Source organism: Spermophilus citellus, assembly GCF_964194105.1.
Source record: "Spermophilus citellus genome assembly, chromosome: 6".
Lineage (NCBI taxonomy): Eukaryota > Metazoa > Chordata > Mammalia > Rodentia > Sciuridae > Spermophilus > Spermophilus citellus.
This window is the reverse complement of record NC_138187.1, coordinates 29,189,190-29,213,870: the sequence shown is the minus strand read 5'-3', so window position 1 is coordinate 29,213,870 and position 24,681 is coordinate 29,189,190. Positions and strand designations below refer to the sequence as shown.

At 55.7% G+C, this 24,681-nt stretch overlaps 1 protein-coding gene across 18 annotated transcripts in view; it reads left to right on the top strand.

Moving 5' to 3' along the window:
- Nucleotides 1-24,681, top strand: part of CUX1 (cut like homeobox 1) — a 317,448-nt gene that overhangs the window by 239,231 nt on the left and 53,536 nt on the right. For 4 of the 18 annotated variants that reach the window (XM_081297053.1, XM_081297066.1, XM_081297063.1 and 1 more), the window contains 10 exons: nt 2,638-2,826; nt 10,022-10,080; nt 13,254-13,302; nt 14,220-14,316; nt 15,566-15,931; nt 17,058-17,123; nt 18,376-18,477; nt 20,711-21,540; nt 23,211-23,376; nt 23,920-23,976. In XM_081297053.1, the coding sequence (XP_081153179.1) occupies nt 2,638-2,826; nt 10,022-10,080; nt 13,254-13,302; nt 14,220-14,316; nt 15,566-15,931; nt 17,058-17,123; nt 18,376-18,477; nt 20,711-21,540; nt 23,211-23,376; nt 23,920-23,976 (1,981 nt within the window). Of the gene's footprint in view, nt 1-2,637; nt 2,827-10,021; nt 10,081-13,253; nt 13,303-14,219; nt 14,317-15,259; nt 15,932-17,057; nt 17,124-18,375; nt 18,478-20,710; nt 21,541-23,210; nt 23,377-23,919; nt 23,977-24,681 lie in introns of all 18 variants that reach the window. The other 14 variants (XM_081297058.1, XM_081297057.1, XM_081297055.1 and 11 more) reach the window with 9 other exon arrangements.

The following is a 24,681-nucleotide window of genomic DNA, read 5'->3' as shown; positions in this document are numbered from 1 at the left end:
ACCCACACCAGGGACCTGTTCCAGTGTTCGCTTTCCCCTCTGAGCGTGCTCCTCACTGAAGCCCTTCCGGGGCCAGTGCCTTCAGACCAAGCTAAGCACCCTTGCATGTCCTCCCGGGACCTGAGCCACCGGAGCCCCATGGGGCAAGTAGCATGCCCTGGGGGTCCTGGAAGCCAAGAACCCGGGGATTTCCTGCCCTCCCTGCCTGAGCCAGGGTCTCACCCTGAGCCCCATCGGGATCACAAGGGGAGCCTGGGCCCTGCCCTGGGCGCTGAGTTCCCGGCTGCAGTTGAGCCTGACACGAGCATTTCCTGATTTCCTTGCAGCTGGGTGGAGCCTCAGAGGTGAAGGCGCTGGTGGCCCTGGCCCTCCTTGACCACAGAGGGTTATGTCTTGGGTCGTGAGCTGGGTGGCATAAACACCTGCCACTGGGCCCCTGACCTCTTTGTTCACTCTACCACCTGGATTTCCGTCCAGAGCTATGCCAGTGTCCTCCCCAGCCTCGGCCTCATCACCAGGCCCACACTCTCCCTGACTGCAGCCCCTGGTCACCCCTGGACCCCTCTCTGTCTCTTTCTTCCTCCTCCCTCTGTCCTCACAATGGGACCATCAGGAGCACCCCCACAGCTGGGAGTCGGGGAGCCGTGGGCTGGGCCACAGAGTGGGGTGCTCTTCTCTGCCACACCTCCAGGTCTTACTGCCCTGAGGTTGGCCATCTCAGGGCCTCCGGCCTCGAGGAGGCAGCTGGGCTTTTTTCCTTTTTCGAGGGAATTTGTGACTTGAGTTCCGAGAATCAACTGATGTGCCCAGCCCTGTGGCCAGGCCAGGTAGGCCCCCAGAAATTCAGCAGGTGGCCCTCAGGACTGCCAACTCCCAGGTCCCCAGCTGGGCCCAGGGCCAGTGCCAAGAGCTGCTGAGTTTTAGACAGTTATTTGAACCACTGTCTCTGATTCAACAACTTGAACTTGCCCATTGTGAAGCCCAGACACCTTCCGGCTGGTTCCATAGACTACAGAGGAGGCAGCATTGGTGGTAGGCACCCCCCAGTGGGAGGCTCATAAATGGAGTGGTTCTGTCTGCACCTGCTGTCGGGCCTGTGTCCCTACCACCATGTTCCTCCCTGCTCCAGAGCCCCTCAGGGGCCGGACTGCCCAGTGGCACCCAAATGGTGCTTTCTAAGCCCTGGGATAAAGGACACTTTTGTTTTTTAAATTCCATTCTGTTACACACTGATAGTTTGATAAAAGACAGTAATGACATCACCAAAATGTCAGTTGGCTCCTCAGTTTCCAACACTGACTCCCCACTTCTGAACTGGACTCGCTGTGCTCGACTCATTGGTGACTTGGCAGCGGCCCACGGACATGGGCCACATGGAATGGTTGGGACAGGCTAGAGATGCTCAGGACCCTGGGACCATGTGACCCTCTGCCAGAGGTCAGGATGGTAAGCTACATGGTGGACGGCGTCCAGCAAGGCAAAGAGACAGAGGAGCCACTCCTGGGCACTGCACGCTGGAGGTCTGAACTGCCCAGGGAGGTGTGAAGAGGTACTTCCTTGGAGACTAGCCGGTCCCAGACATGGAAACCCTGGGATACGCATGTCGTGCATAGCACAGCTATTCCTGGCATCCAGGGCCACAGCTTCCACCTTCACCTCCCTTCTCCACCCAGCACAAGTAAGATCCAGGCTCGAAGCCGTGAGCTTCAGGAGTGGGAAAGGGCCAGAGTGGTGGCATTCCATGCTGTACCCTGAGCTGCTCTCAAGGTGCCTGGAGCCCTGTCCCCTGTCCCTGTTGGCCTTGCCTAGAAGCGCATCTGCCTGTGAAAAGATTATTCAGAAGCTGAGGTTGCTTTTAAAACTTAACAAGTCCTGCTCAAGTCATCGGGAAGCAGAATCACACGTGACTTTATTTAGAATACCTTCTCTTCTGGGTATTTTACCATGCTGACCATTTTGGAGAGAAAGGAAAGAGTAAGTTTCTTTGGGGAAAAAAAGGAAGAAAGAAAGAAAGAAAACAACTCAATTGTTTCTAAGCAAAGGAACCCCAAGTGTGCTCCCATCTTTTAACTCTTGGGGAATGTGAACGCTAAGGGTCAAATTTGTCAAACCGAGATCTCAGCTTGTGGATACTCAATAATGAATCCAAAGGAGAGTAAATCGCAGCGTAAGGTAGAAGATGCAAGTTCTGGAGCAACATCCTGGCCCCCATCCAAGCCGCCCTGCTTCCCGCTCCCCAGGCAGGAGCACTCTGCCCCCAACACCTCCCTAGATCCTGGCTCCCAGTCCCCAGCTCAGTAGACTTTCCCTGACCATTTGGTAAAGCCTCTGGCCTCTCCCAGCGCTGGCTGCCCTTGCTCATGTCACTACCCAGGACTTTGGTCCTGTGGTTCATTGCCGCGCACACTTGGTGTGTGCTTGGAAAATGTCCAATGAAGGAATCCAGGGATGTAGATGGGGTGGTGGCAGGGGAAGGTCTGGAGGTCACTTGCAAGCCAAGGCAGGAAGCAGTGTCTTACCCTGAGCTCACTGTGCACACCCGAGGTCTGTGTGGTCACTGCCTCCACTGCCCACACAGGTACCCCCAGCACCTGCCCAAGGCCAGTGCGGTTTTGTCATTTCTCCTCTTCTCCGCAGGAGCAGGCCATAGAGGTGCTGACTCGCTCCAGCCTAGAAGTTGAGTTGGCCGCCAAGGAGAGGGAGATCGCCCAGCTGGTGGAGGACGTGCAGAGACTCCAGGGCAGCCTCACCAAGCTGCGGGAGAACTCGGCCAGCCAGATCTCCCAGCTGGAGCAGCAGCTGAGCGCCAAGAACAGCACGCTCAAGGTACAGGCCCTGCGGGGGCTGGGGCAGGGGGCCCCAGGGCCCAGCGGTGCACCCTCACTTGCCTGGCACCGACAGCAAGCATGGCGCCCTGAACCCCACTGCAGGCTCTGCGTGGACCGTGGGTCACTCCTTATATGTGGAGCCAGTGTCCTGGCACTTGGTAGAAACACCACCTGCTAATGTGTGCCCTCGTGGAGCTGACAGCGTTGTCACAGTCAGAGGCCATCTGTGTAGACATGCCATGGTCCAGCTCTGCTGGCCTGCAGGCTCCTCCTGATGAGAGGACCCCGCCCACTAAAGCTCTGGTTCTTCCTGTGCTTGGATCAAAAATGGAAGCACAGTGCTCCACAGAGGCCTCGTCTGACCCTGATCTGGGGGACACTTCTTTGCCACTTAGGCCTGTGGTCAGCCCAGTGGCTCAGCTCAGAGAGCTGCACGTTGTCTCTTTCCTCCCAGGTGGACTCACTGGGCAGCCTAGCAGAAGCTAGCTCCCAGGGCCTTCTCTTAAATCTCTATCCCAAGTGCAGAACCCAGAACCTTTTTTATGTTTTAAATAATAGTAATGCTACTTCAAAGTATCCACAGTCTGCAAAGTCAGGTATGTGCAGCAGACAGCTCTGGGGCCCTAGATTGCTAGGGATCATAGCCAGGGTGAGTGGCATCTTCCTTGGCAAGCAGGTAGGCAGGAATGACAAGAGCCGGGGCCCAGCTGCAGGCTAGAGGTCTTGTGCTCTGCTGCGGGTACCCCTCCAGTCTGTTCGGCCTGCCTTGGTTTTTCCCTCACTGAGTGCATGACTGACTGACTGGTTTCTGTTCACTGTCTACTAAATGAGTTGGATTAAGGTCAGTTGTAAAACTTCCATGTGAAGCCAGGGTGGTAGTGCACCCCTAAGTCCCAGCCACCCAGGGCTGGGGCAGAAGGAGCCTGGGAGCGTGAGGGGTCAGCTGAGGCTGGCTACGTGGTGAGACCTTGTCTCAAAATTTTACAAAAGAAGTGAAGGAGAAGAAAAAGAGTTTTCCTTACATAAAGTGATTCTAGAATGGAGTTAGGCCTTTTTTTTTTTAATGGAGATTGCTTCTTGACACATGACCAGGTTTGACCCAGAACCAAATTTGCACAAGTCTATCACTGACCAGGGCCACCTGCAGCTCCCCCTTGCAGGTTCTTCTTTGCCTCTTTGGGGCAGATTTCATCCACTTTCTGAGAAACTGCCAGGTGCTCAGCTCTCTCTGAGGAGGCCCTGCGGACCTGGGGAGATCGTCAGAAGCTGGTCCCATCCTTCATTAACGTGGCCATTATTTCTCTAGTGCTCCTTCCTCTCACCAGCTTGCCCGATGAGGACCAGGACTCGCTTTTTTATTTCTAGATTTAAATCTAATTTTCTCATGTTAAGGCCATTTCTGACCCTCCTGGTGGCATTGTTATTAGATAATTTGCCTTCTTCCCCTTCGTTACGGTTCCAGGGCGCCACCCAGACACCTCCCGCGCATGGCGTCGTGACACGGAGACTCTAGACCTTCCATTTTTCATTATGGAGCAATTTCTTCTAAATCAGTTAAGGTTTTAATGTTCGCCTTCACAAAAAATGAAACGCAGTTTCACAAATGAATGTTCTTTATCCGTATCTTGGGGGAATTCTTTAATACTGTGCAGTTAATGAAACAATTCGGCAATACTTCTTCCAAAAACCATCGCTCCCTCCTCTTCGTCTGATCTGATAATCAAAACATATCCTCTAATAACGAGACTGCTCTGATTTTAATTATCTTAACCCCTTGTCACCAGGAGTAAAGATTTCTCAGAGAGCAAACCCGACACAGGGCCTCCCCCTTTCTCAGAGGAGGACACCTACCTCCCTCACCCCAAGGGGTGAGGGTAATTGAATGGGCTGGCTTCTCGGGACCCTGGGTGCTTTCTAATGTGTGTAACTTAGAATCTGCAGCCTGAGCTAGGCAGAGAGACACTTATTAGGAAAATGTCACCTTGGCAACCCTATGCTCTTGTCCCAAGAAGCTCTGACCCCACAGAGATGGTGACCAGCAACCAGCAAGAGTGAGACAGGACTCTCCTAACCAGCACGGGCGTTTCCTGGCTGCTTTTCCCTCTCCCATGGCCCTCTCTCCTCTGCGTTCTCTCCTCCTTTGGCTGTTTGCCAGCGTTGGGGCTCCAGGACACACAGTGGGGGCTACAACTGGGGTGCTATTTGTCAAAGGGTGCTGCGCCTTCTGACGAAACTCTGAGCTCTCTAGAGTGGCAGGTGGCCTTGCCGTGAGCGTCTGGCTGAGGGTCCTGGATCTTTGAGACGAATACCCACATGCTTGTGGCAGTCACCTGGGGAGAGGGAGCCTTCCACAGGCAAGGGCTCTGTGGGAAGGATTCCTGGGTACTTTCCACCCACACAGCCTGCGGCACCACCCGTAGTTGAGTGCTCTCACCCGCTGAACCTGACCATCTTTTTCCCATCAAGACTCCTTCCTTCCACCTGGACAGGTGAGCAGTGGTTCTGGAGGTTGCTCGTTGACCACCATCCCTGCTGGGGCTCTGCGTGACCTAGCACAGTTCCGAACGCATCTCCACGTCTCCTGGTGCAGCCTCCGACTCTTAAGTAGACATGGCGGCAGGCTCTGAAGGGGGAGGTGTTTCTTCTTGCCCAATCTGACAAGTGCTCAAGCACAGCGCCTTTTGGAGAGGATGATTCTGTGTTGGTAATTAATGAAATAACCCCACCGCCGTGATAAGGCTGCTATTTTTGATAACTCTGTTCGGTGGTTTTCTGTCGGAACATTCTCATACAGAGGCAGTATAATTAGACAGTCACCTGCATTAGGCTCGCGCCGGCAGAGAAAATAATGCCACCAATAGCTGCAATTTAAAGGGGGTATTTATGAGGAAGGCTAGCTAAAGAGTGCCACTCCCCCGCAAGGAGAAGTCGCATTCTCTAAAGATGCTCTAAAGGTCACTTCTTCCCACTGAGGCGGAGGGCAGGTGTGTTGACATCACCTGGGGGTCTTTCCCAACTGCACATGCTCCCACCCACGCCCCCCCACCTCCTCAGGCTCTGATGGGTCCCATGGAGCCACTGTGGGAGTCTGCTGTGTCCCTCAGGCACTGGGGTGGGAGACAGATGGTGGCCCTTCCTGGACTCACTGCTCCTACCTGTGGAGGCTGCCCCTTGGGGCACATGGCCTCGTCACCCAGTGTGGGCCTGACGCCTGATGCTCCAGCTGTTCTCCACCCAGGATTCCCTCTGCGAGGTTCTAGCCGTGGATACAGACCCCTCTTTTTAAAAAGGTCTATGACCAAGCCCCTTTGGACACTAGTCCTGCAGACAGGCAGGAAGATGGTCATTGCTCAGGGAGGCCAGGCCCAGTGTCCATCCTGTGGCTGTGGAGGGAGACTTAGTCTGACACTGCGCCCTTAAGCCACCATCAGCCAGCGGGTGACTGAGAAGAGAAGCCTCACCCTCAGAGTGGCACATGCTAATTCTGACATCAAACGTCACTGAGAGTCGCCCAAGGTCACTGAGATGGCGTCCAGAGCACATGACTCCACTGGCACTGTCCTCTCTGGATCTTGAAGGCACAGAGCAGGTCTGAGGAAGGAAGGAGTGAAGAGGGAGTTGTGTGGGGCCCTGATGCAGAGGCAGGGGCTGCCTGCCTGTAGGGGGCGAAGCCCTAGGGGGCAATCCCAGAGTGCTATCTCAGAACCAAGGTGGCCTCTGGCCAGCTAGAACAAGACATCAGCAGATTCCTATAAAATCCTGTGGGCATCTCTGCAGTGCCTGGGGGAGCCCATCAGGGGCGGGAGTCTGTGGTGGGCTTCAGCACCTCAGCCCTGCTCCCCAAGTGAAGTGACCCTTGCAGCCCACACACAGCCCAGCTTAGTAGCCACTTCCCCAACTGTGATGAGCATTATTGAGGTGGCCTTATGTTGAGCCAGGTCCCTCCTGCTCTACAAGCAGTTGGGTCCTGTCTGCCCAGGGCCCAGGTCAGACCTGGGTCATGGCCACTGAAAGACAGAGGTGACCTGTCTGCTCTGCAGAGGCCCCTCCTCCACACTTCCTTGGCCCTGCTTCTCTGTCCACTCTAACTTGAGCCTCCAAGGGTCAGAGCAAGCCCTCCAATGTCACCCTCACTATCCCCACCATCTGGATGTGGCAGGGTGGCTCTCCCCTCCTCTTGTGTTCTGAGCGCCCTCCACGGCACACACAGCATCTGCTGTGGTGTTCAGAAGGTTCCAGAAAGACAAGGACTCACTATTCAGGCACCAGGCTGACCCTGGGCTTCTCACCTGGGGCCAGCGTAGACAGAGCCCGGTTGTACATAACTGCTGCCTCTCCCCAGCAATCATGGGGGTGGGTTTTCCTAAGGAGAGGGCCTCCCTTCAGCTGGAAAGGAGGTGCAGGGAGGCAGTGTCCCCAAAGCAGGGGTACAGGCAAGGCCTGTGGAGAGCCGAGCTCTGCTCCTGTGTTGCAGACACCATCCCACCCACAGTGACCCCAGGAATGTGGCCTCTGTGCCCTTCTTACAGGGGTCTGATGCACCACAGGTCTTTGCCAGTAGTCTCAAAGCACCCAGGACCATGTTTTCTGACTTGAGTGAGATAGAAGTCTTTTAGAATTGTATGCCCCGCTTGCTGCATGCCCAAGTACTTGGCACTTTAAATCAAGTTGCTTATGACTTACGTCTTAGCTGGGATTTTAGGATAGACAGTCCTAGCAGCTGAGGGGGCCGATGAGCTCCTCTGTATTCCTGGAACCGTGGATGGACTGACTCAACCACAGTGTGGACGGGGTCATGGGGAGTGGTAGATCCTTTGAGTCCTCATCACTGTCCTTCAGAAGCCTTTGTCAGTTCTGCCTCTCCCCAAGTTGAGTCACCCAAGCTCATATGCAGCCCAAAGTCTGGCTCCTGAGCCCCCTGTGTCCACTGCCAGGCCCAGTTCTCCTGGTACCCCAGCAGACATCACAGCTCAGCACTGCAGTACACTGGGGGCTGTGGGTGTCGCCCCTCGAGACGGCAGCACTAACTGGGAGCTGCGGCTCACTGCCACTGCCACGTGTCACATCATGAGAAAGTATTCTACTACAAGTCTCTCACCTAGGAAGAGAGCCAAGTTCAAAACAAGGCAGTTCTACCCGATACCACTGCTCTCAAAACAGCAAAGCCCACTAGTTTAAAGAAGGGCTGTTTGTGCTTTCTTCTGGGAAGATACCGCAGTCCCCAGATTCTGCTTCAGTGACCTTGGCCGTGGGCTGCCTCCATTGCCTGTCTGCACTTAGTGGCCAGAGCTGTTGTGGGGCCATGTGCTCCTCCTGCCTGGTCTGCCATAGCCCCGACCGAGTCTGCGGCCCACCCCCTCCTCCAGGGAGGTCTTGAGTTTTGATGCCCAAGCAAGGTCTTCTCTAAGGAGACCATCAGGTGGTCAGGTTGTAGGTGCTCTGTAGGCCAGGCAGCCTCCCCAGGCTTGTTTGCCCAAGATAAGAAATGCCATCAGAGGGTGGCAAGAGAGGTACTGGGGCCTTCTTCACCAGCTGCCCCAGGCAGGCAGCAGAGATGTCAGTGGATACTCTTCAGCTCTTGACAGAACTGTCTAAAATGTGCACATTCCAGTCCTAACTTTTTGATCAGAACCAGTCACAGGTCTTTAGAGGAGACTTGCAGCACACCTCCTGTGATCTGTGTACCGGCAGTAACAGCCCCAGCATGAGGATCAGAGCTGCCACACTTGCCCTGTTCTCAGCCTGGGGAGGCCTCTGAGGTACTTGTGTTGTTCCTATTTTTTTGTGAGAGACTTATTAAGTTACCCAGAGACACCCAGCTTATGCATGATGGGTGGGGGCTGCAATCTCAGGCTGCAGGTCAGTACCCCTCTGCCTCCCTTCTTCCCTGTCCCTTCCACTCTCTGGCTCTGACCAGTGGCCAGTGGCCACGTCTGGCTTTGGTGGGCTCCACGCTCTGCCACGTGTTTTGCTTCTCAGCCACACTGGATGATCTCTGCAAGGGAGGGCTGTCACGTCAGTGCCTCCTGCCACTTGACTACAGGCAAGAGAATGGAATAATCACTTCTTTGGGAGCACCTTCTGAGAGTCTTTTGTGGGAAAATGAGTGCCTACGACCCCCCATTGGATTGTGACTGAGAAAACCATCATAATACATAAAGTTGGCGAGAAATCTTAAAGGGAACTAGGAGAGCAATCTTATGCAACAGAAAACAAATGCACAAGAGATTGTTGGCGGAGGCAGCAGGAGACGGCACAGTGGGCATGGCTGCAGAGTGCCTGTGTCCTCAGGACAACCACTCACTGTGGATTCCAGAAGGGCGTCCCAGATTCCAGAAAGGTCTGAATTAAGGACAGCCTAAAGGAGCACCTAGAAACTCTGCAGACAGGAAGGCACTGGCACCTCAGGAAGTGGAGTTCATGCCCCGGAAATGCATGGACTTGGAAATGCATGGACTGGCAGGGTCCTGCCCTGGGTTCTGCAGCATTTGCTGAGCTGCCCCAGCAGGCTCCCTTTGGAGGAGGCCAAAAGCACCTTTGTAGAAGGAAGCGCCCTCCACTGATCCACCCTATGCCAACAGCTCTTCCCAGCAAGAAAGCCTGGCAGGGCTGTAGACACCACTACACCTTGACAATGTGCTGTCCCTCCCTGCAGGACCATGGGGGCTGTAGGGTCACTGGCAGGCCTCCCTGCAGGACTCAGGTCTCCTCTCAGGGAAACCCCTAACCACCCAGAAAACAGGTATCCAATCCCCAAATCCCAACATCCGGGGCTCCAGAAGCACAAATGCTCTCTTCCCAGTGCCTGCGTGACGTCAACGCTCAGCAGCAAAGAGCTTGTCTTGTTAGCAGGGGTCCCAGCCAAGGTGTCCCCAGCCGCTGTGCACACCAGCCAGCAGGGCACACTTGCTGAAAACACACTACTCTCTGAATGCTGGGCTCACATCTGTGCCTCGGTTTGCTATTTCCTAGTATTTGGTCCAGAATAAGTCTCCTCGTTCTGTTTTCCACCTCAGGAGAGCTTTTTCCTTTCACCCTCAGTTTTATGTCAGAACGATGGCACCCAGGCTGTCGGCCTCCATGTGTGCAGGGTCGCCTCCCCACTCAGGAGCGTGTTCTACAGGAGTGTGCTCGTTGACATCGTCTACCTACTTGCAGACGGGACCACTAATAAAATTCCTCTCTGTTTTCAGCAATTGGAAGAAAAACTCAAAGGCCAGGCCGACTATGAGGAGGTGAAGAAAGAATTGAAGTGAGTATGGAAATGCCCGTGGGCCTTCCCACACGGGGCTCGCTGGGACCCTTTGCTAACAGGTCATGCAGCGTCAGGCAGCTGCCGGCACGTGGACCAGGGCTCTGCCTCTGCAGTGTCCTGGGCCTGGTGCTGTGGATATTTGCACTGGGGCCACTCCTGGAATTCTGTGGCCTTTTTGTAAGGCTTGGTGCACGTAAAGTATTCAGTGGGCTCACATTCAGGGAAATACCACCTTCATAGAAATGATCACCCTGGAGTTTGTCTCACAGGTGTAAATCCCCTGAGCAGGCAGGTGAGGACGGGGATATTTTCCACTGGAAAGTGCACGTGGCCTCCCGCCACCAGGGCCTCCTTCTCCCAGACTCCATCCCTCTCTGAGGCCTCAGCTGGGAGCTGGTCATCCCCCAGTGCTGATACCCACCCTCGGGCCAGCTCCCTCCTGGACCCTGGAGCTCCCAGGTCCTGGCCTACCCCAGCCTACAGCCCTTGGTACCCACAGTTCCCTTGGCCTTTCCCTTGGTTTCCATCATTCTCTCTCACGCAGTGCTGCAGGGAAGTTGCCACAGTGTTCCCAGCGGCCTGCACAGATGCGTGGGTCTCACCGTGGTGTGTGACCAGCCTCGGCAGCTCCGGGGTTCCTTGGCCTCCTCTGCTCTGCCCCAGCTGCTCCCTGATGGGCCTCTGCACAGGTGCCCTAATCCTCTGCCTCATGGACTGTGCCAGCCACGTGCCAGAATGTCTCCTCCTCTCCTTGGGCTCCACCTCCCATCTCTCCAAGTGACCCTTCCACCTGGGCCTCTCTCCCCTCCTTCCCCCCTCCTGCCTACTCCTTGGTTCTGTCAGCCACTCTCTGTCTTGCAGACATTTTCAGTTTCTCCTTTAAGTGGCCATCCCCCTATGTCCCCTGTTTTCTATCCGTTCCATTCCCTCAGGCCTCTTTGACCTTCTCTTGGTCACACTGTCCTCCAGGACTCTGCTGTTCCCCTGGGCCCCTGTACCAGCACTGGTGACCCTTCTCAGGCTGCAGAAAACCTCTACTGGCACCTCTGGATGGACCTTTTGACCCTCTGTGGTTCTAGCCCCAGCAGTACTGCACTGCCCCCACCCCATTTCAGCTCAGGGACACATTTGACATGGTTGACTTAAAAATATATTTAAAAAAAAAAAGAAAAAAGAAAAGAAATTGGACCTTCTAGCTTTGAGCCAGTGTGTTGTGATGGCCTTGGCCAGTCCCTGCCCTCTTACCCTGGGATTTGGTCCTCCACCCCCTCCTCTGGTACCGAGGCTCCTGGTCTGCCTGTCCATTCTCAGCAGCCCTCTGTTGCATCTGACCATGGCCCCCACCACTGCATCCAGGTCTGAAAGCTCCTCTTGGGGAACTTTTCTGCTGAAATGTGCTCTTGACCTCCCTCTTCCTGATAAACCAGGTGCCCTTGGACACAGGCCCAAGTCCCCTTCCCCTCCCTGTCCCAGCCCCACCTCCCACTGCCTCCACAGGCTATGCCTTCTCTCCCGGGTCCACCCACGGGAGTGGCCTATAAAACCTCCTGCTCCTTCAAGGCCCTTCTCCTCCTGCCAAGGCCACCCTACTTCTTGCCTGCACATTTCCTGGGGTGTATGTAGGTCAGGACTCAGAAAATTCTGATTTTCCACAGTGCCAGGCACACAACAGGTGATTGAGAAATATTTGTTGAATATAAACATAGAGATGTTTGTGTTTTCAGTACAGGTTGGGTATCCTTTGTTCGAATGCTTGAAACCAGAAGTATTCTGGATTTTCAATTCTGAAATATTTGTATATACATACTGAGATACCTTGGGCAGGAGACCCAAGTCTAAATGTGAAATTCATTTGTTTCATATGCACCTTCTTTATGTAGCCCAAAGGTAATTTTATGCAATATTTTTAATAATTTTGTGCATGAAATTAAGTTCCACAGCATGGAATTTGCCACTTGGGGCACTCAAAGGGTTCTGGTTTTCTGACTTGGGATGCTCAGCCTGTATGAACTTACGGACTGGCTTAGCCTTTCATCACATGATCCTAGAAGATGTCAAACAAGGGGCAGATGCGTGACTGTGAGTGCCATGAAGCCCTCTGAGGACAGAGGAGTGTGTCCTGGCCACTCGTGACCTGTGCTGTGTGACCCGAGGGGTCCAGAATTCTTTTATTATTTTCAGTAACACAGGATAAAGTTACCAGCTGTTCCTCATCCCTGTGTTTGTTAATTACATGGCGAGGATCCCTGCAGAGGTACAGATGAACTAGGGGCTGACTCTTAACTGACCCATGGCCATGGCCAAGGGTGGCCTCCAGGCTCCGGGCCCTGTGCCCTGATGGCAGCATCCTCCCACGTTCTGGTGTCTGGATGACAGTCTCGTGGGGCTTCAGATGGGCGGAAGCTGGGCTCATGGCCGCAGGATGCTGGAGGGGCCTGTGGACTCGCTGTATCCCTGCGAGTAGTGACCTCCCCATTAGCTGGCCCACCCTGGCCGAGCACTTGGCAGCTCCCGTGGGCCCCACAGACTCGCTTCCCCTTTCCTTCCTGGTCCTGGCAAAAAGAAAGGAATGGGAGAAACAGCAGTTCTGAGGGCCAGACCTCACTCAGCTTGTGGAGAGTCGGGAGCCCAAGTGACCGTAGGGTCAGAGCTGCCCGACAGGGGAGTGGCAAGCCTCCCATCACCACACCTTTGCCTCTGGGCTCCTTCCCAGATCTGGGGCTACAGAGGGGGTGCTCATCTGGCCTGTTTGGTCTGTTTCCCCGGGTCTCCAGTGGCTGCCTAGCAAGGACATGGGCAGTAGCCAGTGGGTAGTGAGTTCCCCTCTCTGGCTTCCTTGGGAGAACTTTCTTTCCCTTTAAGCTTTACAAATACATTCCACTCGCAGCAGCAACGTGATGTCTGTATTAAACTTTAAAATCCTGCTCGGCACAGACCTGGTGTGACTCCATATGGAATGATTTACATGCTGGGCAAAAAAGTTTTGCTAGCCAACTGCTAGTTGAATACTAGTTACTCTAGAGACATTATCAGATTAAATTCCTGCCAGGGACACTGTTCAAGCTGTCAGTTCCTTGTTCCTGGAGAGCAGGAGATGGTGGTGCTGATGCTCTCCAGTGTGGCAGATCAAAGGTCGGAATAGAAAACAGTGTCTTGTCTTGCTCTTTCAGTATCCTGAAGTCCATGGAGTTCGCGCCGGCTGAGGGAGCTGGGACGCAGGTACGCCTCTCCATTCCTGCTCAGGGCCCATGACACTGCACTGCCCCCCCCCCCCCCCCCCCGTGAGGCCTCTCACTTACCCCCAGGAGTCGTTCTTCAAGAAACTTCAGGCCACTGAAAGCAGACAATCCTTAATTAAAAGGAGCAAGTTAGCACTTTGCAGACAGCTGACTGGTGCCAGTGAGGTGTGGTCTCACCTGGGTGGGCCCTCAGCACAGGGACAAGAAGCCCCCTGGGCGGCCCTGCGGTTCAGTAGTGGAGCACTGAGCAACCTGAGGTCTGAGATCCCTTCCCAGTACCCATAAGTCCACAAGTAAAACCACTTCAGGTTGAGCTGAAGATCAACCTCCAGTAGGTGGGCTCAGGCGCAGTCCCTGTGCACCGCCCCAGAAGGTATGGGGGCTGGGTGACAGCAGCAGCCTGTCATCTGTAGCCGCCTACAATTCACATAGTGAAGCTGGGTACCTCTGCTCATGCCTTAATCCAGCTGCTCAGGTGGCTGAGGCAGGAGGGTCTGAGCCAAGGCATTGAGGTTCAGCCATAGCAACACAGGGAGACCCTAAAAATTCATTTTTAAAAATTACAACGTAAGTGGAATCTTGCTCCTAATTCCCAGAAGACAGCACACGTCATCATAGCTGGCAACCGTGGTGCCCCAGTCCTGCTGCTGATTGAGGCCCCAGCTTAGACTGCTGGAGTTTGGGGACAGAATAGAGAATGACTAATTGTCTAGAAGTCAGATGAGCCTAGGAAGAAAAACTGCCTCACCAGAAATTCACTCTTTCTTCAAGGGGGCGTGAAGGTGTTCAGCGCCCTTTGAACACCTTGAAAGGTGGGGGTCCGTGGGGAGCGGGGGGCGGGTCCCGGGCCTCGGGAGACTGGCCCTGTGGTGAGGAGCCCTGCTCTGCCCCATCCAGGACGCAGCCAAGCCCCTGGAGGTGCTGCTGCTGGAGAAGAGCCGCTCCCTGCAGTCGGAGAACACAGCGCTGCGCGTCTCCAACAGCGACCTGAGCGGTAGGTGCGCGGGGCCTCACGTTCGGTGCTTGGTTCGCTTCCAGGGGTCGAGGAAGCCGAGGGTGACCGTGAGTCAGGGCTCATGCATGGCGGGGGCGCAGCCGGCTGAGGAGAGCCCCGCCTGAGCCCGTGTGTTGGGCGTCCCCACCCTGCGACACGATGCGCGCGCACGGCGAGCTGCGGAGGGCAGCTGGGGTAGCGTTGCGAGATCCTGGAGGGGCGACCGAGGACGCTGCTTTCCGGTCTTTTCCTAGTGGTGCCGCGATCCGGCCAGGGCAGAATCGAGCGAGACCTCTCTCGGGGGTCTCCAGGGGCTGCTCAAAGGGCCACCCGCCCTCCTAGGCTCAGTGGCGCTTTTCTTCCTTTGTCAGGTTTTCCTTGGGGACGTGTCCCCCATCCTTAGCCTTTCTTTGCTGGTCCCAAAGTGGTGGCGTCACTGACTGTGCTTCTGGTTTGGCAGCTGGTAAACCGTGTAAAGGTTCTGGGCTCCGATGCTATTGCGTTCTTACATGTGCGTGCCTTCGATCGAGTGGACTCGGTGCGGTGCATTCGCCTCAGAGCGCAGTGGGCGCGACCCCACTGTCCCCGAGTGTCAGTGTTTGCTGCTCCTCAGGCAGGGCCCTCGGGGTAGCGTGAGTGGGACCTGTCGACTTCCCTGTGTGTTACCGGCTCCTTGTCACTCTAGCAGTTTGAACTGTTGTCGAGGGGATTCTCCAGGCTGCAACGTACAAGAAAGGCGCAAACATGAATGCATGTGGCTTGTGTTGGGGGGCCGTGTTTGGCTGATTACAAATTCAATCGAAAACAAACCAACACACCTCATTGGCCCTTGTAAAATCTGCACTTTTTTTTTCCCTTTTGTGGGGCAAACTTTGCATTCTGGTCTTGGTTTTTTTTCCCTTTTGAATCCCCCATAATGCATTCTGTTTGCCCTTCCTTGTAGGGTCAGCCAGGAGAAAAGGGAAAGACCAGCCTGAGAGTCGGCGCCCTGGACCCTTGCCGGCCTCCCCTCCTCCTCAGTTGTCCCGCAACGCGGGGGAGCAGGCTTCCAATACTAATGGTACACACCAGTTCTCACCAGCGGGGTTAAGTCAAGACTTTTTCAGCTCATCCCTGGCAAGCCCCAGCCTGCCCCTGGCTTCTACAGGAAAATTTGCACTAAACTCTCTCCTCCAGCGGCAGCTCATGCAGTCCTTCTACTCCAAGGCCATGCAGGAAGCAGGAAGCACAAGCATGATTTTTTCAACAGGTCCATACAGCACAAACTCCATATCTTCCCAAAGTCCATTACAACAAAGCCCAGACGTAAATGGCATGGCCCCATCCCCCAGCCAGTCAGAAAGTGCTGGGAGCGTCTCCGAGGGCGAGGAGATAGACACTGCAGAAATCGCCCGACAGGTCAAAGAGCAGCTGATCAAGCACAATATCGGACAGCGCATTTTCGGACATTATGTCTTGGGACTGTCTCAAGGGTCCGTGAGTGAGATCCTGGCCCGGCCGAAGCCATGGAATAAGCTGACCGTCCGCGGCAAGGAGCCGTTCCACAAGATGAAGCAGTTCCTCTCAGACGAGCAGAACATCTTGGCTCTTCGCAGCATCCAAGGCAGACAAAGAGGTGAGAGCCGCCCTGGGGTTGGTGCCTGCGAGCGAGCCCGTCACGAGGCTGTGTGTGTGCGTGTGTGTCTGTGCGTGTGACAAACATCTGTGCATCACATCAGGTAAAACTCTTTGCAGAGGTACCATTTCCAGAGCTCAAGGGAGGACCGGCATGAGCTAAGCCATTAGACTGGGGAGAGCTGGCCTTGGAAACCACTCAGCACCTTCTTAGTGAATTTAGTGTTCCGCTGCTACGCACTGACCTGGAGGGAATTATGTTACAACATCCGGCAGCTTAGTGGCCTGGTCCAGTTGGCCTTGGGCGCTGGGCTTCCACTGGGAGCAGCCCCTGGAGCCGTCGAGCCCCATAGCAAACAGCCCCATAGCAGCAGCAGTGACCAGGCCCTGTCCTTGCAGCACTGGCTGTGAGTCCAGCCTATGGAAGCTGCCTCTCTCCTCTCCCTGCCCATCAGGGAGGATCTGTCCTGTGGTCACCTTATGTCCCATTTTAGTCATTTTTCTAGCACCATGACCAATACATGCCTGCCAAGAGCAACATACTCAGCAGTTTTACTCAAACACCTTTTCTACCCTGCCCTTCATACAAAGATTAAAAAGCCAGTCTCATCCTGATAAGAGGAGTTCTTTCCCTCTTTAGGGACAGGAAGTCCCTGTGCCAATTCAGCAGTGATACAAGGTGAGGACTTTATCAGCCTCATTTGAAACACCGTGACATGTAGACTCAACCAGAAGGGAAACAGTCCAAGCAACATCCATGTGCCCCACGAATGCCAAGCACCCTAGTGATGTTAACCAAGTGTCTTTGGATGGTAGCTGCAAGGCTCGGTCCTGGGCTGGCGGGTGATGTGCTTGGAGGCAGCTCTCCCTCCCTTAGGCCCTCTGGGTGGCAATACCTTGCCACTACTTAGGTCTGTCAGCCTCCTCTTGCAGGTGAGCAGTGGCCTCTACGGGCCGGTCAGCCAGGGAAGGGCCTGTTAGAAGTTTCTTGTAGCTCCCGAGTTGCACAGGAAGCCCAGAGCCCTCTCTTTAGCAACAGGCGGCTCAGATTTCATGTCACGCAGCCATATCGTCGACGCCACCATTCCCCTGATTGTTTTGTTCTTACCGCACTTGTTTTTCAACAGAGAATCCAGGCCAGAGCCTGAACAGACTATTTCAGGAAGTACCGAAACGAAGAAATGGGTCTGAAGGTATGTCGCAGGCAGGTGTTTCTCTTTGCAGTCAGTAACCTAGGAAGCAGCATGTCCTTAGCTGTGCATTTGGGTTAAAACTGTGCAGTGTCATTCTGGCCTGGAACCTGATGGAAAAACAGCTAGTAAGTATAAAACAAAGCACGGGTTCAGATGCCCAGCCCCCTCCTCCTGAGCTGCCTGCGCTCTACTGAGCCAGACCACGTGAGAAGGGGTGTCCCCAAGGTTAGTCCCCAAGCACCAGCCCCCCTTGATTCCAATTCCACTGTGCCTGTTTTCTCAGAAGCAGGAGGAAGAGTAACAGTTACTGCTCTGAGAAAAATCAGGTGATCACATCGAGCCAGTACTGCTGCTTCCCGCAACTTTTAACTCAAATATGTGAAAGGTCCCATGTGGTGGACAAGTTCCAAATGCAGTTGGTTGTCCTGTGGGCCTGGGCAAGCCAACCCCCTCCTGGCTCCTGGGAGTCGAATAGTTAATGGGGCTTCATCCTGTGATGTTCTTGCTTTTCAACGGTATACTGTGGCGCTTCATGTAGAGTCAGGTGGTAAACAAGTAAAATGCCTGGGCAGCTTCCAGGGGACCTGTGGCCAGCCCCAGGCCTCAGCCGCCCAGGGCATCTGCGTGTGTGGCTGCTCTGTGAGCACCACCCTGTGACTGTAACAACATGGTCTTGTCCTTTAGGAATCTGCAGCCTTCTCTCCTTGTCTGTAAATTTCCAAAAAAGACAGTGTGTGGTCATAGATCCAAAAAAAGTTCAAGTTCAGCCTTGTGGCTCTTCACCTGGTGCATCTGAATGATTGATGGAGGCTCAGCCTCCACCCTTTTCCCTCCTTCCCTGTTTGGGAAAAATAATACAGAGACCAAATATAGTCCCAAGCCAAAGCAGTTGTTGGAGATGCTTTTAAATGACTCATGAAAATATTGCCTTAGAATATATCGTCTTTTTTTGTAGTGCTTTAAATGGTCTGTTTTCCCCTGGTACCACCCCCAGCTCCCCCACCCCCCGGGCGACATCCAGCTCAGGTGATGTAGGAGCCCAGGAGGCAGGTTCGGCAGGAAGCCTCCTGCCCAGCGGCTGGGTACAGCTGTGAGGTCGCACTCCTGCCAGTGCAGGCTGCGGGAGGCCACGCCTGCCTCCTCACGTCACCAGCCTCAGCTCGGGCCTGTTATCAGAATGATGTCTTCTTGCAGCTCTGATCTTGCACACAGAGTCTGGATCTGATGTCATTGCTGTGGCTTCTCCCCACAGGTAACATCACCACGCGCATCCGAGCCTCTGACACTGGTTCCGATGAAGCAATCAAGTCCATCCTGGAACAAGCCAAGAGGGAACTTCAAGTACAGAAAACTGGTACGGTCCTGCTTCCTCTGCCTCCGTCTTCCCAGCTTAATTAAAAGACCCATCTTGAGCGTCGTGGTCAGCAGTAATTCACTCTCTAAATAGTAGCCGGCATGTCTTCACGCATTTGGTGTGTGCAGAGAGGAGCCAGTCAGCGGTCCATCAGGCGCCAGATTACCCCACTTCTTTTAATGTCATTCTCAAGAATGACTCAAGAAGTCCCTCTGGCCTAGAATCTGCTCAACTTAAACCGGCAGGCAGGCTGTGTCAGACTCCCTCTCCTCAGTGCAGGGTGGGCCTTGGTCACTGGGCCCTCCGTCACGCTGGAGCCAGTGCAGCTGAAGCAGAGTGGGCGACAAGAAGCCCTCCCAGCTGCAGACCTTGAGTGACTGATAGTTAGGAGCCACCGCCCCTGGGGTGGGGTCCACTCTGCCACCTGCCTCCAGACTGGGAGCCCGTGGAGCGTGTCCTCTGAGAGGACCAAGCCTGTTCCAGCTTTTCTCTGGCTGAGCCTTGAGTGTCAGGGAGGTGCTCCATGCTGCGGCACAGGAGAGGAGGGAGTCCCCTTCCCGTGCCACCCGTTCTGACCCATGAACCCTGCTCTGCAGAGCACCGCCTCAGGGTCCCGCCAGGCCGAGCTGTGACAGCTGAGCATGGGCTCCCCCGCTGGCTCCTGGCCTGGTCACTCAGCCTTCCTCTCCACAGCACATTCAGCTCAGTGCTCCCTCCTGAGGCCCAGGCCCAGGCTGGGCATGTCCCCTGCCTTCTGTTCAAGCAGAGTCCTCAGAACCCCAAGGACAAATGTTGTCATCCCATTGTTCCTGATTAAGCTCAGCCTCAGTTAAAATGGTTTGCCTAAGTTCATCAGAGGACAACTTGATGGAAACTCTGGTTTCTCAAGTCCAGTGCCATCCGCCTTCTGCTGAAGGCCCCAGAGAGAGAGGACACCATCCTGGCAGTGGATGAAACTTTCAGTCCAGCATAGACCTTGCTCTGGCCAGAGTGGAGCCGGGAGCCTATGTCACTACAGTAGCTAGAGGGCCAGGTCTTCAGCAGGGCAATATCACAGGGCCAAGAGGAAAGAAGGCCCAGGGCACAGTGGGCACCCTTCATCACCCACTCCTCCCCACCCCACAGTCCCTTCATCTGTGGTGCCATATGGCCCTCCTGAGCTGGAGAAGGGCCGTCTCACAGGTCAGGAGTTGTCGCTGGCCAGGCGCAGTGGTGCCCACCTGTAATCCCAGCTATTTGGGAGGCTGAGGCAGGAGGATCACAAGTTTGAGGTCAGCCTGGGCAACATCACAAGACCCTGTCTGAAAAATTTTTAAATTAGGCACTGTTGTAGTTTAGTGTCAGGGTGTGTGCCCAGCATGCGCAAGTCCCTGGGTGTAATGCTCAGGACCAAAGAAAGATATCCTTACAGTTACTTTGACATCTTTAGGCCTCCTTTAAAGCAGAAAGGATTGGCCCCTTCAAAGCTATTAGGATTCCTCTCCTAGACGTGAAGGTGCAGGATTCAGGGAACATGGGACAGAGCCAGGGACCTCCTGAAGAGCACCCTGTCCAATGACTCTCAGCCAGCACTGCCACCCACAGTCCCCGGGAGCCAATGGTCTGCAGACACTGGGCCGGCCCCACACCTGCTCCCACCAGACACCAGGAGCAGCCCAGGCACACACATTTTAGGGAGCCCGAGTTGGTCGTCCATCTGGTCCATCGGCCATTCCACACACACATGTTGAGGCCCACCAATGCCTTAGGACTTCTCCAGGTTTCTTGGCCAGCAACTTCCCCTGAAATGCACTGCCACCCCCACCCACTGCCCCTTGGTGAGGTTCACGGCTGTGGCCACTGACCTCTGGGAGACCCTGGTCCTGGCTACAGTCGCAGCAGCCGTGTGTCTGGAGTTGGACAGACCCCAAGACCCGTGGGACAGCTCCAGAGAGTTCATGTCAAGTTTAAGATTCCCCAAGAGAAGGAGCCCAGAAGGGCATGTCTCCAAGTGTCTCAGGCCTCCCCCTTGGTCACACTGTGGTAGGAACTCCAGCTGTGTGTGGCAGAGGCCAGCAGGCGGTGGAGCCAGAGTGCCGGTCTTGGATGAGATACACAGACGTCACACTAACCTGAGGGTGTGGGGAACGTGGCCGTGTGGTCCCACTGTGTGGGCGCTGGGTGGGGGTCAGAGGAGTGACGGCAGAGCCGGGGCAGGCCACCACAACTTCACCCCTGTGCTTGCCTCGCCCAGCAGAGCCAGCCCAGCCGTCTTCCACATCCAGCAGCGGGAACTCTGACGATGCCATCCGCTCCATCCTGCAGCAAGCCCGCCGGGAAATGGAGGCCCAGCAGGCTGCCCTAGACCCTGCCTTAAAACCAGCGCCGCTGTCCCAGCCTGACCTCGCCCTCCTGACCCCCAAGCTCCTGTCGGCTGCGCCCATGCCCACCGTGCCCGGTTACTCTCCTCTCGCCATCTCCCTGAAGAAGACGCCCACCGCCCCCGAGGCCAGTGCCCCGGCCCTGCCCAGTGCCCCGGCCCTCAAAAAGGAGGCCCAGGATGTGCCCGGGCTGGACCCTCAGGGAGCAGCTGACGCTGCACAAGGGGTCCTGAGGCACGTGAAGAGCGAGCTGGGCCGCGGCAGCGGGTGGAAGGACCACTGGTGGAGCCCGGTGCAGCCTGAGAGGAGAAACCCCCCTTCCTCCGAGGAGCCGAAGGCCGAAGAAGCTGGGGGCGGGAGAGAAAGGGTCAGCGGCCAGCCCAGGGCCGAGCGCAGCCAGCTCCCAGGACCTTCGTCATCATCAGAGTGCTGGAAAGAGTGGCCAAGTGCTGAGTCCCCATACTCCCAGAGCTCAGAGCTGAGCGTCGCCGGAGCCAGCCGCAGCGAAACACCCCAGAACAGCCCCCTGCCATCCTCCCCAATCGTGCCCATGGCAAAGCCCGCGAAGCCCTCAGTCCCTCCACTGACCCCCGAGCAGTACGAGGTCTACATGTACCAGGAGGTGGACACCATCGAGCTCACCCGGCAGGTCAAGGAGAAGCTGGCCAAGAATGGCATCTGCCAAAGGATCTTCGGGGAGAAGGTAAGGAATTCCACTGGAACTGGGTTCTCATTCCTTCTTGTGGCTCAGGACTAGTGCCCACCCTAGAGGATGGCCACCACCATCTTAATTGACCACACACCATGTGCTTCCCACTCAAACCACAGAAGCCAGCTAGCAGCTGTTCCTTGCCTGGGTTCCACTGCCAAGCCCTGTCGTGGCTGGGTCTGGGCTCGGCCTCACTGTACCCTCCTCTGGGCCTCTCACTACTCTGGGGGTGGGTGGAAGTACGGAGCCAAGGCTCGTGGAAGGTAGCACCTCCCCAAGCTGGCAGGAGAAAATCTAGATCCAGCCTCCACTGCCAGGTGGAGCCAGGTGGCACCTTTGCAGGCTATTTTGACTTAAACAAGGTCTGATCTGGGCAGGTCACACAGAGGGCCAACAGCCTGCAGAGAGCCTCAGCGGACTTAATAGAGAAACCTGCATGAAGCATAGGTCTTCCTTTCTGCTGCAGCTTGAAAGGCACTTGGGTACCGTCCTGCCAGGGACAACTTGCCCAAGAATACACCCCTGTGGGGGCACCAGCAAACTGCCAGGGCCTGCCCTTATTTCCACATTGTTCCTCCCTGGTTCGTGGAAATGGGATAATCTGTGAGTGGGCTTCTAGACCTTTCTGTTCTTGGCACCACCCTGGTGACAGAATCTGGATGGTGGGGATTTACCACCATCTGTAGCAGCAGCTTAGATCAGGTAGTGATGGAGTGCTGGCCACAGCTGGCCGCCCTGCCCACCCCACCTTGCCTTCAGCCCACGGGTTGCAGGGTATCACACTGTCTGTCCCTACAACAGCTGAGAGTGAACTCTTCACCCTGATTTTGCAAAGGTGATGGGGACACATAGAAATAGGGATGGGAATCCAAAGTCCCTTGAGATTTCTAGTTCAGTGTTGTAAAAATATCGTTCAAGAACATTTAAATAGACATTTGTGCTCAAGCCTTAAATTTAGCAGAGACTTAATGGTATGGGGCTTGTTTGGCCCATGAGTGCAGTTTATTCTGGAACTTGAGAACTTTTTGAAAGAATGATGGGATGCAGCCCCTGAATATCCCTGGGCTGCATCTGTGTCCTGGGGGGGTGTGGTGCCCATGCATATGTATGGCCATATGGGAGCAGAAGACTCGGTGTGTGCTGGCTCATCCGTCGTCTGCCACGAGTGTCCCTCCCACACCGGCTCCCTGGCCCCGCTGACTCACCTCTGTCCCGACCTGTAAGCAGGGTGTGACGAGGGAGACTGGCCCTTTCTAAGTGCCATCCCAGCTCGGCATTAACAAAGCAGCCTGCCTTCCCTGTCCCTCCGGCACCCCCACTCCTGCCTCTCAGGCCCTCTGCCCAGTACCCTGCTTTTCCTGTGGCCCCCAGAGAGCCTTCTTTCCAGTGCTTCCTCCTGTGTTGGGGGACAAGCCTCCCATCCCAACCTGGGAGCTGTCTGGAGATGACCTGTCCAAAGCCCCACCCCATGCCAGCTCATTAGCCCCCCAGGGATCTTACAAAACTTGTTCCCCTGGCCGTCACCGTCCACCAGGCCACGGCACTGTGCTCAGAAGCCGGCCCCAGACACGCTGGCTGTGTGTCCTCACCGCACCACCCTCACCATGTGTGTATCACACTACTGCCCGAGCACCCACCACCGTGTCTTTCTGGTTCCACTACAGGTGCTGGGCCTGTCCCAGGGCAGTGTGAGTGACATGCTGTCCCGGCCGAAGCCCTGGAGCAAGCTGACCCAGAAGGGCCGGGAACCCTTCATCCGGATGCAGCTGTGGCTGAACGGCGAGCTGGGCCAGGGTGTGCTGCCCGTGCAGGGCCAGCAGCAAGGGCCAGGTGAGGCAGCTTGCTGGAGCAGGCTGGGAAGGAAGGGTCTGCGGGGGAGGCGGCCAGCCCCCTTGTGGGGGCCAGGAAGGGACCAGCTCCCCGTCAGCTGTTGGCTGCCCCCGAGGTGGAGAACACACCCCTCCTCCAAACCTGTTGCCACAGGACTGAGCGGGTTTTTAGGAGCGAAAAGATGGTGCCTGGCTAATTTTATAAGCAGCAGAAAATGAGTTGCCAATTAAGAAAGTGCTGTTGATACATAAATACAGGTAAAGTCAAGTGGCTAAATCAGGGATCGGAAAGAAAAGCAGCCACAGGCACAGCAGCAAGTACCCCAGGCGCCAACTCCTCCTGCTCCCAGCCCAGGACCTGGCTCTGGTGGGCAGCATTCTCCAGGCCTAAACGACCCTGTCCTGTCCCGGCCGGGCCCTGGCATGAGCTGTGGGAAGCCAGCCTCCTCCAGGCCGGGCCTCCTCTGCTCCCCTGCCTCAGCCCACTCAGCTAGGAGGCTCTGCTGGCCGCCCTCCCCTAACGCCCCTTTCCCTTCTTCTCCAGCCCTCCACTCGGCGACGTCGCTGCAGGACCCGCTCCAGCAGGGCTGCGTGAGCTCAGGTAACAGCCCGCTTCTCTCAGTCCCTGCAAAATGTTCCCCTGCTTCCCCTGGTCTCCCTCTTCCCATCTGGGCCCGGCAGTTCCGTGGCCTGCCCTTGTGAGTCGGAAATACACTCCCCTGGCCACCACCTCATGTCCTCTGTCTGAGAATCCCATCAGGGGAGTCATCAGGAAGCCACCTCTGGGATCCGCATTCCCACTAGAAGGCATTGAGATCCCTCAGCCCGCTGCAGGCGGCAGCGAGAGTTCCCCATTGGTCCTGCGTACTGCCGTGCGGTTGTGCCAGTTCCTGTTGCTGTCACTTATAGGGCATTTTGGTTATTTCTGGATTTTGACTATTATAAGCCAAGTTGTTATGGATGGTAAAAAGAGAGAAAGGGACTCTAGGAGGGGACCAGCTGGGTGGGGGGTCGCCGAGCCATCCTCCACTCCCTGCGTTCCACCATAGTCCGTCGGCGTCCAGACCCAGAGCCCCATGTCTGGGGCTGGGGACAGAGTCAGGGACAGGTTCCACGTGCAGTGCTTCCCGTCTAATAGGAGGAGAGAGGGTGCAGGCATCACATTCCAGCAGGGCTGAGGCAGGGGACATCCCGTCTCGTTCTCAGGAGGCCTCTGGGCAGCCTGTGAGAGAGACACCAGGGCACGAGGAGTGGGACGACTGGGAAGAGAAGGCCCTGGGAACAGCTCATGCTGCGACTTGGTGGA